Source organism: Mastigoproctus giganteus, chromosome 10, assembly GCF_048544385.1.
Source record: "Mastigoproctus giganteus isolate SK-2022 chromosome 10, ASM4854438v1, whole genome shotgun sequence".
Taxonomy (NCBI): Eukaryota; Metazoa; Arthropoda; class Arachnida; order Uropygi; family Thelyphonidae; genus Mastigoproctus; species Mastigoproctus giganteus.
The window spans coordinates 7,259,617-7,274,746 of NC_143584.1; the positions used below are offsets into that span (position 1 = coordinate 7,259,617).

At 35.4% G+C, this 15,130-nt stretch overlaps 2 protein-coding genes across 2 annotated transcripts in view; one reads left to right on the top strand and one right to left on the bottom strand.

Moving 5' to 3' along the window:
• The window catches only part of LOC150078662 (phosphoenolpyruvate carboxykinase, cytosolic [GTP]-like), a 170,075-nt gene extending 166,077 nt beyond the window's left edge, over positions 1 to 3,998 (top strand). Inside the window, exon 11 of the mRNA XM_090383707.1 lies at positions 3,059 to 3,998. Within this exon, the coding sequence (XP_090239833.1) occupies positions 3,059 to 3,274 (216 nt within the window). The 3' untranslated portion in view covers positions 3,275 to 3,998. The remainder of the gene's footprint in view (positions 1 to 3,058) is intronic.
• A 5,399-nt stretch (positions 3,999 to 9,397) lies between these two features.
• Positions 9,398 to 15,130, bottom strand: part of LOC150078663 (acyl-coenzyme A diphosphatase NUDT19-like) — a 104,094-nt gene continuing 98,361 nt past the window's right edge. The window contains exon 4 of the mRNA XM_090382570.1: positions 9,398 to 9,777. Within this exon, the coding sequence (XP_090238696.1) occupies positions 9,557 to 9,777 (221 nt within the window). The 3' untranslated portion in view covers positions 9,398 to 9,556. The remainder of the gene's footprint in view (positions 9,778 to 15,130) is intronic.

The window sequence follows — 15,130 nt, forward strand, 5'->3', positions numbered from 1 at the left end:
TACAATTGTGCACTGCTTATGTCTGTGTGACACCACGTCTCTGATATCCCAACAACATCTGCCTTTGATGTCTTAACTAGCACTTCAAGCTCATCAAATTTATTAACTATACTCCTAGCATTTGTGTACATGCAAGTATACATGCACCTGTTTCTACTCTTAGTTACTCCAACACAGCCCATGTATTTTTTTGTTCCATTAAAACTCCCAGCGTACCTGGAAATCTCTATTGCCTTGCTTTCCAGCCTGCTGCTCATTCTAATAGAAGCAGTGCAAGAATGACTTTTGCCTCTGCCTGTGGCCACTGTTAACCTTTTAGTCTGTATATCCCCCCCCAAGCTAGCAGTTTTCCGACCCACCTAACACTGCCTCGATAGCATCAGCAAATATTCTTTTACCCTTTCTATTTAAGTGTACCACATCCCTGTAGAAGCAGTCTCTCCTGTCAACAAGCACAGACCAGGCTGAAAAAAATTCTACCCCTTGAGCCTTGCGCAATCTCTCCAGGGCCGAATTGATCAACAAGGCTGTCATCATATATTCCCTCCTATCATGTCTGGGCAGAATTGCGGGCACTTTCCACATTCAACCCTAACTTTTTTTCAACATTGACCTGCACTTGTTGAGTAAACCTGCAGATCCCTTACTCTTAATGTTATTAGTTCCAACATGTACAACAATATCACCTTTTGTACCCTTAAAAGATATCTGCTCTACAATGTCATCAACTTTTGCCCCTGGCAGACATACTCTGGTCCTCTTCCACCTATCCTGCTTGCATAGTATATTCTCCGTCTCCTTGACAATAGAGTCACCAACAATAACTAGTTCCTTTGGAACCAGTGCATTCTGACTTGGAAATTGCCTGTGTTGCCTGATGCATAGGAGTGAGCCCTGTTGAGCTGGGCAGCTTGAGAGCTTGATGGGCCCCTCATTAATTTCTTCGAGGGCATTAACCCTACACCTCAAGCATCTCATAGATGCCCATCAGAACGCTGAGTTGGCGCCTAATTCATTGACACTCTAGACACCTAGCACACACACAAAGGCATCCTCCTTGGCTAGATCATGTCCTGTTTTAGAAAGGTCAGCACAAACATTTCACATTTCGCACATTTTTTGAGACTGTGATGCTTTGGAAAATTGCCCCCAAGAATATCACTTTAAATTAATTTATAGTTACTGTTTAGTTATTGCACATGTATTCATAATCTATTCACTAATTCCACTTTGCTATTTAAGCTTTTAACATTGATGTTGTTTATTTATTTATTTTTTTTATTTATAAAACCCCCAAACATAAGTCTAGAACCTATACTACTCAGTACCATACATGAGTTAATGTTTGAGAAGACACTTGTCAATATTAGACTTGAATTTCTGTACATCTTATTGGGATATACATGCGGAGGAAGGTTGGTTCAGAGAAAGGAAGTAGAAAGGATAAATAATTAAGAGAAAAACTTAGTTCTGTGACTTGAGTTGTACAGTGAATCTAAATTAACTAAAAAAAAAAAATATATATATATATATATATATATATATATATTTTTTTTTTTTTTTTCTATTGGAAATAAAATACAGTTGCTGCATTTCACAATGATGGTGCAATTCACCTGTTACAACATCCATAAATATCTTGGTGTGGGGGGGTTCCCTAAAAAACTTCCAATTGACATTGTCTGGGAACAGTTCAGGCACTGCCAGAACACAGTTCCAGCTAAAGCCAGATGGATATCTTTAAAAAAAAAAAAAAAAAAAAACTTAAATTTCTGAAAGTTACCAAGACTATTGTAGAATTTATGTTGGTGAGCAAATCATACTTTACATTACTTATAGAAAAATGTTTGTCAGTAACCCAGAAACCACTTTTCTGGAACAAAGGTTGTTTCCAACGACATGCAATTAGTGTGCTGATGACATACTACTGATATACATTCATCTATCCAGCATTCCATATTTCCTCACCCATAATATTTCTTCATTACTAAATAAAGCTGTTATTAAGATAATGATCACAGTTTATAAAGTTGGTGAATGTGATGGCTACATTTCCTGTGACCTGCTTTTGCCTGTATTTATCTGTTTCCTTGTTTTTCTAATCCTTCTGTGCTGTGAAATTGAGCTCAGCATTTTTGAAACAGTTGATAATTATTTCATAGATTCCTACAATTTCATAATGCATGTTATTATATGCAGTGCCTGGAATATTCAACTACAATGTTTTTCTTTCAGCACTAGTTTTCTCTGTCAGCTTCATGATGCCATGTTTTTATTTAGGGACTTCAGCTAGTTTTTGAATTTACAGGGAAATTTGTGGTTTGGTAGGTGGGCAGTGCACACAAGGATTTATGCAGTTGATGGGACACTATCAGTAACATTACCTGATCAATTGAATAAACCCTTGCACATTTTAAATTCTTGTAATGAGTGCCTTTCTTCTTCTAGCTTATCAGTTCACATGTTGTTAGTCCATTTCAGAATCACTTAGTTTGTTAGCAGTGGACTGCATAATTTCATCCAAGAATCTTTCTTGTTCACTTCTATAGAGATTGTTTAACCAACTTGGTATCAACAGTATATGCTGTTTCTGGTTATTGGGTGAAGGTTTTTCAAATCATCATTGAATGTCTGTTAGCATGGTGACTTGTCATTGTTGGATCTATTTGTAGAATTTCATCAACCTATACAGTATTAATTAACTGTTTGATACTCTAATGGCTGGCCTTTTGTCGTCTCACTCTAACATGACTTGCTGGCTTCTTGCTACCTACTGCTTTGACACATGGCATGTTAAAATTAAGGTATAAGTGAACTCTGATTTCCCACATACAAAAATATACCTTAAAATTATTTAAGTAAATGCTAAGTGCCACTGACCAGTGGAAACAATTCTTGTAATACCCACAGAAATAGAAGAAAGTTTATTTACTTTAGTGGTGTTTGTCAAGTCTGTTCTAAAATATGCCAAAAATCTCATATGTAGTTTGTTTTTGAAATTCGTATAATTTAATTGACTTAGTGCTTAAAGGTTAATTCAAGATAATATATCTTATAGGAAACCCCCATTGGCTATATACCAAAAACTGACTCCCTGAATTTGGAAGGACTTAATAATGTGGATATGAAAGCTATCTTCCATCTTCCTAAAGATTTTTGGTTGCAGGAATGCAAAGAAATCCACAAATACTTCAACGAACAAGTAGGTGAAGACTTGCCCAGTGAAATTGCAGAAGAACTTAAAAAATTGCAAGAAAGAGTTTCAAAGATGTGAATGTGTAATTGAGAAGTAAATTACTAAGAAATATTGATGGAATACAGTGAAATAAGGCAGTGTGTGTTGATTTTTCAGAGTTTTATGTTGTCATATACAAACACACACATTACCTATGTAGATGTTGGTGCTGTTTATGTAATATTCTCTTAAATTATTGTACAAAATTGTTGTATTCTTGTTCGAGGATGAATTTTTATTGTGATAACTCAGTTTTAGTGCCATCAGGTTTTTTTTTTCTTTTTGTAGCAAATTGCCAACTTTTATATTATTTTAATATTTTACAAATCTCTATTATTTTTATCCTGTTTTATTAGGTGCAATTTTTTAAAATTTATATAAATTGTGTACAGTTTGGTAATAAGTATATATATATATGCTGTCCTGATTTTTAAATTGTAAGTTATATATTCTTGATAGTGAGTATATTTGTTGTTCCAGACACACATTGTCTACTATTTCCCTGTTTTAAACATTTCTAGTCCATCAAGTTCAAAGAGAACATTGCTGTAGAATCAATGTAAATATTAATATACAAAGTTGTCTTTGTATATTCATGTATATTTTACTACACTGTTACAATTATGGAAATACCTGTAAAACCCACCAGAATAAAAAACAAAATATATATATATATAGACACATACACATAGTTATTTTCTTTATTGGTGCTTATCAAGTTTGCTGTAAAATTTTTAAATGATGCTCCAGATTTTGCCTAGAAAATAAGCTTAACTATACACCAGCACACGATCACTTTTTGAATTATTAGCAATACTTAAATCAGTCTAATGGTTACAGCTGTTGAAAGAATAAAGTGGTTTTTTTTTTTTTTTTTGGTTTTTTTTGTGTATCATTTTTGCTGATGCTGATTTTTTTTTTTTTTTTTTTTTTTTTTCTTAATAAATGTTATCAGATTTTATTAAGAGAAACATTTTGACTGCTTTCAAGATTTCATTTAATTAATACCAAAAAGAAATAAAATAGGATTTTGATTTAACTTGGAAAAAAGTGGTGTTGCCAGTATTTTTGAATTTAGAAAATTCAAAACTGAACTTTAAAGGGTAATTTTTTAACTTTTTAAATATCTTGCACTCCAGAAATTCAAATTCTACTATTTATTAACATATGCTTATAAATTTATTCAAAACCAAGAACATCATCATTATAATATTACAGATGAATTATGAAAAATTTATTGCAGTAACTTGATGAAAAAAAAAAATATATATATATATGGGGTGGATAGGTCTAGTTTTGAATATCAGCACTGTTATCAAATCTAATCATGTGTTTGCTATTTTTGATATGTTACGTTTTTTCATTGTGTATGCATGTGCGTTTGAGAGAGTGATATACCTTTGTGTTACCAAAGGTGATCTCAAGTTATACATACTGTATCAGTAACCTTTGGTATTTATTTCATATTATGCATAGGCTGGTAGCCATGTGCATTTTCATATACCAAACAATATGTACAGTGTACACATTACACTTAAGGATATTTAGCATATTTATAGATTTAATTCATTTTCAATACAATATGAGATGTTTTCCATATAATGGCTTCCAAAATAACTTTCAGAATAATTTGACTTGTATAACATACTTAATTTGAACGCTGATGTAATGAATTTTAAATGTACAAGAATTCTACAATTTTGTTATATATAAAAGCAAGATAGCTTTTACAAACATATGATTAAAACCCCCTTAAATAATAGAGCTGGATATTGTATTTTGAACTAAAACCTTGAAGCCTGGTGATGTTACTGCCAATAGCTCAGCATATTTATATTCTCTGAAGTAAGTTTATTATATTTGTATATTTTTGTGGGTAAATCATGCATTTCTAAGAACAATGAATTTGCAAATAAACTGTGGTATTAATATAAAAGCTTGGGACATCAGGAGTTAATTTTTTTTTTATTTTCTTTATTCTGGTTGAAAATGGCCTTTTCTCCTCTAAAAAGGCCTTTTTTCATATCTTTATGTAAAGTGTTCAGTTTTTGTACATGTTTACATAAAAAAAAGTTTTACGTAATTACAAAAGTTTTTACATAAAATGTACGACATTTATACAGGAGCATGTAGTAATTTTTATCAGTGACAGCATTCAACTTAGCTAATTCTAACTACAGATTTCTTAATATTTATTCTAACAATATGCTAGCAGATTTGGGAATTAAGGTGGGTCCATACTGCCTTAATTTCAACTTTGCTGTTGAAACTAAGGCAGTAAATAGCGATGTCACTAATAAGTAGCTGATACATTGAAACTAATTTTTGACTAGTGTGGCTGTGTGATTCTGTTTATAATGTCAAGGTTGGACCATTGATTGCAATTAACAAGTGATATGCCTTCATATTACAAATCACAACTTAATAGACATTACACAAGAGCAGGTTTCATGTTGATCAACCTGCCTGCATGTAAAATCCAGTGGTGTGTAGCTATCCATTTGGGGTTTTTTTTTTTTTTTCCCCAAAACTATTTCTAGTTTGGCACAGAGAATGAGTAAATGAGTGAGTATCAGATAGCTTTCAAAGGTTATTCTTTCACTAGTTTTGAAATTAGCTTGGGTTATCCATTTATTTCAAATGAAAACAGACTTGTTTTCATTTGGGTCTGGGAAAGAATTAAATTTGCCATACAGAAATATAATTTATAAGTAAAACCTTTCAAATATCAACTATTGTGCTCAACTGAATAACACTGGTTCTCCTGCAATCTAAATTAGGCTCATTTAATACTTTGACAGTAACCATCCTAGAAGAGGCAAAGCTATAAAACAGTGCTTCTCAAAGTGGGCGATATTGCCCCCTGGGGGGCATTTGAATTATCCATGGGGGCGTTAGGCATGAAAGAGGGCGATAGGCCGTCAACTCTGCCAGGTAACGAATCTTTATTACTAGCATACATAAGTTTCATAAAAGATGAAAAGTTGAACGAAGAATTAGTTTGCAAGATGTCTAGAAACGTATACCGAAGGTGGGTCTATATTTCAGGTTACTGAAAGGTTTTTTTTTTTTTTTTAGAGAGGGAAATTCCACTTACAAATGTACTTGCTTGTGCAACGGACGGAGCACCATCAATGATTGGCCGCTACAAGAGTTTTATGGCTTATTTAAAAAATGCTGTGCCAAATATTATTACTGTTCATTGTGTCATTCACCGTCAGCATTTAGTTGCGAAAAAAACTAGGTGATCAACTGCACAATTCTCTACAAACTGTTATTACTACTTTAAACAAAATTAAAGCACATTCTTTGAATGATCGTATATTTCGAAAGCTTTGTGATCAAAACAGTGAAGATTTTGAGCGATTGCTACTTCACTCCGAGGTTCGGTGGCTGTCAAAAGGCAACTGTCTCAACAGATTTTATGAACTCTTTGATACTGTTGTCGAGTTTTTTGCAGATAGGAACAACGACCTTAGTAATGACCTCAAGAAAATGAAAACTGATATTGCTTATCGTGCAAATTTATTTACTAGATTCAACTCAATGAACTTACATTTACAAGGACAAGATGCAACTCTTATTAGGCGAAAACTCAAATTTCAGCATTTATTTCAAAATTAAAGCTTTTTATGCGCAACGTAGGACAACATGAATTGTATCAATTTCCAAATCTGTTGGAAATAGAGAAATAAGAAAAAATAGCTGATGAAACTCTACTAACTTTTTGTAATCATCTAGAAATGTTGCACAGAGATATGCAGGAAAGGTTTGAAGATCTCCTTAATTTGAAAATTCCAGATTGGGTTATAAATCCTTTTTTAAATAATGACGATGGTGAATGTTTTGTAGAAGAAGAATTGATTGAGTTACAAAATGAAGTTGAACTGAAGCCAAAATTTCAAATTCATATCAGGAATTTTGGTTACAAAAGAAAATCCCTGACCATTATCCTGCATTGTGGGGAACTGGAAAAGAAATAAGTAATTTTTTTTACAACATCATATCTAGTCAAAACCAGTTTCAGTGCTGTATCTCAATTGCTGACAAAACAAAGAAATTGTCTAGATGTTGTTAAACGTGGCAATTTACAACTTCTACTTACAGATATTAAACCTAATATTGATAAGCTAATAAATCTCCACTAAGCTCATCCATCGCATTAAATATTAAAATATAATTAACTATTTCCATTAATATCATGACTTATTTATGTAATTAACTTTAATTTTTATGACTTAATTTAAGTGACTATAACTGACTTTATGTAGTTGTAATTTTTTACGAAGAAGGAATAAAGTGCAGTAAATAGTTTTCTTTATAATTCACACACATACATGCAGGGCTGCATTTACATGTTTGGAGGCAAACAGACAAATATTCATTTCAGTTATTTAGCTTCACTTTATATTGGTGGGCTAAAAAAAAGCCCTGGCGAGGGCTTTTTTTTAGGGGATGGTGATCCAAAAAAGTTTGAGAAGCACTGCTATAAAGTGTGCCCCTAAAGATTTCTGAAAGGTCCCATGTGATTTTAAACAACCATACCAGTCTTTCCCCCCCCCCCCCACAACAGAGGTAAACCTAGTCATATGGTAATTTGCCATGCATCTCATCTAGCTTTTTTTTTTTTTTACTTTTCTCAATCGCTTTGAGTAAACTTGCTTTTTTTATATATATAATGAAACTACTATGCAGAATTCAAGAAAATAGTTTGTTTGTGATTATTATATTTATTATTTAATATTATTGATAGGCCTGTATTTTTTCAAATTTATTTTGGTCCTTGTTTTTTCTCTCTTCTTCCCTTGTTTTAAAATTAGCAAGAATTGTCTAAATAGTCATATTAGTGTTTAAAGAACTTGAGGATGTTCACATTGACCCAAGAAGTGGGTGTCTGTCAGCTCCTTGAAATGAGGACAGAGTTGGAAATTGTGACAAGGGATCATTGTTTGACCCTCAGAATGATTGTTGATGATTTGGTTATGAATAAGGAATCAGTCTGCATGAAGAATTAGGGAAAAGGAAGGTCTGTGCAAAATTTGTGCTGCACAGCCTGACAGATGAGCAGAAACAATAGTGTCAGTCATCATGCAAAGACTTCATCCAGACTTGTTAATACAGTCCTAATTCCCTCAACTGTATTGTCACTGAAATGAGCATTGGGCATTTCAGTACAACCCTGAAAAGAAGTATCAGCACATACAGTGGATTTCAAAATCGTCACCAAGGCCCAGAAAGTTTCATTTACAGAAGTCCAAGATCAAGATGATGCTGATCATGATTTTCAACAAACAGGGTCTGATTCACAAGGAATTTGTACCTGAAGGGGGAAAGAGTCAATGCTGCATTCTATGTACAGGAGTTTTAAAAACTATTAAGACATTTCCCAGGTGAGGGCATAATTTAGAGAGATTGATTGATTTAAAAATTCTTGGCACAAGAACTACTGCAACTAAAATGTGCCTGGAATTTAGAGAGAAAGGCAGCTGGTTCTTGTTGCACAATAATGCCCCACTCATTCCACATTTGTTGTCAAGACATTGCCAATTAAACACAGCATTGTACAGATCAAGTATCCACCCTACTCTCCCAATCTAGCACCAGTTGACTTCTTCCTCTTTCCCAATGTGAAAGCTGTCCTGAAAGGAAAAAAATTTTAGGATGTTGAGGACGAAGAAAAATGTAACCACTGAACTGAACATCCCCTTCGGATGCCTTTGACTCTTTTCAGAAACTCTTAGAACAGTGTAATAAGTGAATTCAACCAAGTAGTAATTACTTTGAATAAAAATAAAATCACTTTTGAGCTCCGTCACTTTGTTCTTTTTATTGCCACACCTCGTATAGTTAAAACTTGGTTGTTTCAGAATATTATTTTATATATGTAGTTGAATTACGTGATTTTTTTTCATATGCTTTTATGTTACATAAATTATAAAGTTAGCATTCAATTATATATTCTTTCTTGACCATTTAATAGTCCTTAAAAATCATGTCACTTTCTGCATAAAGTATTCACTTAAAAGTGATCACTTTAGGCTGATTTTACTGTATTTGTGTTTATTACATTATAGAAAAATCCATATAATAGAGTCAAATCTTCAGCATGCCAACATCTTTTACCTTAGTAACAATAACTGCTGTATGAATTAAAGAGGAGTCCACAATTTTATATCCTAAAAGTTTCTGTGAAACAGTGTATAAAATAGAGTTGCTTACTTTGGTTAGCACAAAATATTTTCTTCTAATGTTTGAACATTATCCACAATTATGGATTATTGTCTTGAACTTTCACAAAGCACTATTTAGTACATAAATATATTATAAAAAAGACTGTACAACAGCTCTTTCTGGCTGGTAAGTTAATGGTTGAAGATGCCCACATGGAACAGTGATTGTACAATATGCTGTGCATATAGGACCTCTCACTTCCATTCGATGTATATTATAATACCGATTCCTGAGTTCTTCTAATGTGTTTGAATAATCAGGTCCTGGGTTGCGACCGATGTAATCAGGTTTTCTTGGATATATTTCATCCCCTAATAAAAAGAAAAAAAAATAATAATAATAAGATCAGAAGGTCCATTTCTCTTAAACATTTTACTACTTTTTTTTTTTAATCTTAAATTCAAATTTTAAAGAGTATTCAAACAGTATACAAATTTTAAAATTCTTACTGTATTCAAAATTTGATCTAAAACCAATAGAAATATGCACGTGCCTGCCTAAAATTAAGCATTATTTCATATTCCTGATATACAGGGTAAAAAAAAAAGTGTGCATTTATCTTAATCTAGTACATAGTACAGCCACCTTTGGCCTATGTAACAGCTTTAATCCTGAGCATATTTCAACCAAACTTCTGTTGGGTATTGGCTGGAATTTGTCTCCATTCCTCTGCAGGAGGAAGGAATGGAAAAACTGGTTTGGGGGAAAGGCTGTTTTTGCCATAGCTTAATTCAGCTCTCACTGATGTTCAGCACTCAATGAAGGTCTGAATGAAGCACTTAATTCAGCACTCAATGAAGGTCTGAGGTGGCTTATCCAACTTTTTGATGTCACTGCTCACAAATCAGTAGAGGGCTGTCACACTGATACTGATAAGGTCCATTCCCATAGTATTGCCAAGTGTGGGTAGTACATAATTATCCAAACCAACTGACATAGCCCATACCATCAGACTGCCTCTACTAAATTTCCACTAAATTGGATATATGGGCTGAGAGCTGGCAATACATCAATAAATAAGTGGTACTGCATATGGGCAGCAGCAATTGCAGAATGACATACAAATTGGATAGTATCGCAGAAAATAAAGCCTATAGAGAATTACTGACATAATTCCAATGCTGTGTAGGAATTATGTCAGTAGGGATAAAGAGGTGATACACTTAAATAGAAAGGGTGCAAGAATATTTGCTGATGCTATCGAGGCAGTGTTAGGTGGGTCGGAAAACTGCTAGCTTGGGGGGAAACAAAGACCAATAGATTGACAGTAGCCACTAGCAGAGGTAAAAGAGATTCTTGCACTGCTTCTATTAGAATAAGCAGAAGCCTGAAAAACAAGATGCATGGTATTTCAGAGACTGCTGGGAGCCATTGCAGTACAAGTAAACACATGGGTTCTGTTAGGGTAGCTAAGAATAGAAACGGGTGCAGGTATACTTGCGTGTACACCAATGCTAGGAGTTTAGTAAATAAATTTGATGAATTTGAGGTATTGCTCAAAACATCGAAGGCAGATATTGTTGGGATATCAGAGACGTGGTGTCACACAGATATAAGGGATGCAGAACTGCAATTTGGGGAGTACAACGTCTACAGAAAGGATAGACAGGATAGGAAGGGAGGAGGGGTTATGCTATTAGTTAAGAAACACATAAAAACCAAGGAAGTGAAGCCAGTCGACATCGCTGGACAGTGCAGTGTGGAGTCAGTTCGGTGTGACATAAACATTGGGGGATCAAAATTGAGAGTAGGAGTGTGCTATAGGCCAAATGACTCTGATGAGTATAATAAGGAACTGTACAGGGAAATAGAGTGGGCCAGTAAATCAGAGTGTCTTATAATGGGAGATTTTAATTTCCCAGATATTGACTGGAATTTGGGGGCTGGTTACTCACACACTAGCAGGACTTTTGTGGATTTATTGGATGATTGTTTTCTACATCAGCATGTTCGGGAGGCAACTAGAGGGAGTAATACTCTTGATTTGATTATCAGCAGTGATTCTTCATGCATTAAGAATCTGCAGGTAAATGAACCACTAGGTGGCAGTGATCACAGTGTGCTGAAGTGGGATTTACTCAAAGAGGTAACTACCATTAGGGGTAAAGGGAAGGGTTATTGCTTCCGTAAAGGCGACTACGATGGACTGAGACAGTATTTAAATTCTATACAGTGGGACCAACTGATGATGTTACCAACAGCAAATTCAAAATGGGAAGCATTCAAAGAACTTATCTTGGAAGCTACTAGGCTTTACATACCAACTAAGAAATATTGTTCAAGGTTTAGGCCAAAATGGATGTCAGATGAACTAATGAGGCATATGGCAGAGAAGAAAAATGCATGGGATATATACAAATTAACACACGACACAGAAGCCTATGATAGATACAAGTTGATATGCAACCAAGTTACAAAGGAGGTTAGGCAGGCGAAGGCAGATTACGAGAAATCCTTGGCAAGGGATGCAAAGAAAAACAGCAAAGAGTTCTTTACTTATGTAAACTCTAGAAGGAAGGGGATGAATCAGATTGGTCCACTTGATATTGATGGGTCAAGTGTTGATGATCCTGCTCAGGTAGCTAACAAACTAAATGAATATTTTGCATCGACATTCACACATGAGGAGTTATTCAGCGAGGGGAATGCCAGAGGTGTATTCAACTCTAGCAGTAAGCTACAGAATCTTGAAATAACTGGGAGTAAAGTGGAGCAGAAACTGTTGAAGATAAACACAAGAAAGGCACCCGGGGTGGATGGGATCTATCCAGTTATATTAAAGGAGGCAGCAAAGGAAGTAAGCAAACCCTTAGCCATAATTATGAGAGCTTCCTTAGACTCAGGGGAGGTACCCATAGACTGGAAATGTGCAAATGTGACCCCAATTCACAAAGGAGGATCAAAGGCTGACACAAGTAATTATAGACCTGTAAGCTTAACTTCTGTTCCAGGAAAATTAATGGAGGCACTGGTTAAAGAAGCAGTGCAGGATCATTTAGACAAGACTTCAGTTATAGTTCAGACACAGCATGGTTTTGTTAAGGGGAGGTCTTGCCTGACCAACTTGATTGGATACTATGATGCAGTCACAAAAGAACTGGATGCAGGGAATAACTTTGATATTATATACTTGGATCTTAGAAAGGCTTTTGATACTGTTGCACATGGAAGACTGCTACACAAATTGGAGCAGTGTGACATTGGAGGCAAATTGCTGCTATGGATAAAGGGGTGGTTGAGGGGGAGAAGACAGAGAGTGGTAATCAATGGACACTGCTCATCGTGGACTGATGTTATTAGTGGAGTCCCTCAGGGCTCAGTGTTGGGTCCATTATTGTTTTCTGTATTTATAAATGATATTGATGATGGTATATCGGGCTTAATGTCGAAGTTTGCAGACGATACAAAGGTTGGCAGGGTTGTCAAGGACACTACTGACACTATGCTGCTGCAACAGGATCTGGAAAGGTTGAGCAGATGGGCTGAGAGGTGGCAAATGAAGTTTAACATTGACAAATGTAAAGTACTACACATGGGAAACAGCAACCCCAGAGCAACGTATCAACTCTGTGGTACTACACTGACAGTGGTAGAGAATGAAAGGGACTTGGGGGTGGTTGTGCAGGCAGATATGAAGTTCTCTGAGCAGTGCAGACGGGCTGCAAGAGTAGCTCATGGAGTATTGTCAATGATATACAGGAATTTTTCCAGCAGGGATAAGGAGGTGATTATTCCATTGTATAAGGCGATGGTCAGGCCACACCTAGAGTACTGTATACAGGTCTGGAGGCCTCATTTCAAGAAGGATGTAGAGCTGCTGGAACGAGTACAGAGAAGGGCAACAAGATTAGTGAATGGAACAAAGGGGTGCTCTTACGAAGAAAGGCTTAAGTTTTGCAAATTACAGTGTCTGGAGACTAGGCACCAGCGAGGTGATCTGATAGAGGTGTATAAAGCCTTGAATGGTTTAAGCATGCTCAATGCTGATGGGATTCTTCCTCTTGCTCAGAAAAATCACCTGAGAGGGCATAAATTCAAATTGAGGAAAGACAGATGTAGGATAGACGTGCGGAAATTTGCCTTTAGCCAGCGGGTGGTTGGTTGGTGGAACAGACTTCCATCCCTTGTGGTGGAGGTTGATAGCCTAAATAAGTTTAAGTCTCAGCTGGACAGGTATTTTGAACGAACAGAGGGGTGAAGTGGAAGTGGTTTTTTTTTTTTTTTTTTTTTTTTTGGCTGATGCTGCATAAGCTTGCTTTCTTGCATCAAATGCCTCTACTAATGCTAATGCTAATCCCACTGCATAAGACAAGGAGTTAGGCTATTTAATAGTACTACATACAGGTCTGGAATCCTCATTTTAGAAAGGATATAGATCTCTTGTAATGACGGCAGAGAAGGGTAATGGGATTAGCTATTAAATAGGGGCAGAAAAGGGTTCTCTTATCAAAAAGATTTCAGTTCTATAAATTTCAGTATCTAGAAACAAGCATTGAAGGCACTGAACAGATTGAGTAAACTAAATGCTGATGGTATTCTTATGGTTTGCCAACTGTTTTTTTTGTAATTGGTTATCCAGTTTTCTCTCTGATCGCTCACTGAGGGTAATGATAGATGCTCTCTGTCTTCTAACTTCTCCACTAAGGTTCATTTCCCCCACTCTTTTCCTCTTGTATATTAATGACCTTCCATTGACTGGAAATCCTATTCATAGTTTTGCCGATGATAGCACATTGCATTCCATTTTGAGAAACCTTGCCCTGATCAATCAGCTTCAACTTCTTGAAAATCTGCTACCTATTCCTTAAATGCTGATCTTCAGGTAATTCTCCAGTGGGGCAAAGACAACTTAGTTGCCGACCAGGCTAGCCAGGTGGGTAAAGTACCTGCCTGGCAACCCAAAGGTCACGGGTTCGAATCCTGCCCCGGGCTTGGATAAAAGTAATGCCAAAACCTTGGGAGGTGCACTATGGCCACAGAAGCCGATGCGCCAACAACTACCAAAAAAAAAAAAAAAACTTAGTTGATTTCAACTCTTCTAAAACTCATCTCGCAAAAAGGATTCTTCTGCTCCTATGCTTATCTTTGATGACGCTCTGATTTCTAGGCAAAATGATATATCTCTTTTGGGGATTACCCTGACTTCTAATCTCTCTTGGCACAAGCACATTACAAATATTGCTTCCTCTGCATCTAAAAAACTTGGTTTTTTAGATGCAGAGGAAAAAAAACTCTGAAAAAATCGCAAATCTGCCCTACCATGGAATATTGTTTTCCTGAAAATTACAGTCTACAGAAGTTCAAGTCCAATGTCAACAAGTATCTTCTTTCATCTTCTCAACCTTCAACCCAAGCACGGTGCTAAGTACTATAGGTTCTAATACCTCTCGTATTTGTGGTTTACATAAAGAAAAAAAAAGTCTCGGGCAAGTAGCACGGGAAAGTTTAAACTGAAAAAAAAAAAATGGTCGGAGGACAAATATGCATAAATTATTTGTTTTCAGACAGTAATTTATTATCCAAATAAACTTTCATCTGGTGTTGTGTAAACAAATAGTTTGAAAAGTTTAAAGAAGGATTAGACAAGTTATTACAGGGCATGGACAGATGATGTGGATTTTCCCAATGGTTATAAGTTTGTTTCCTTCTATCATTTTCTTACCA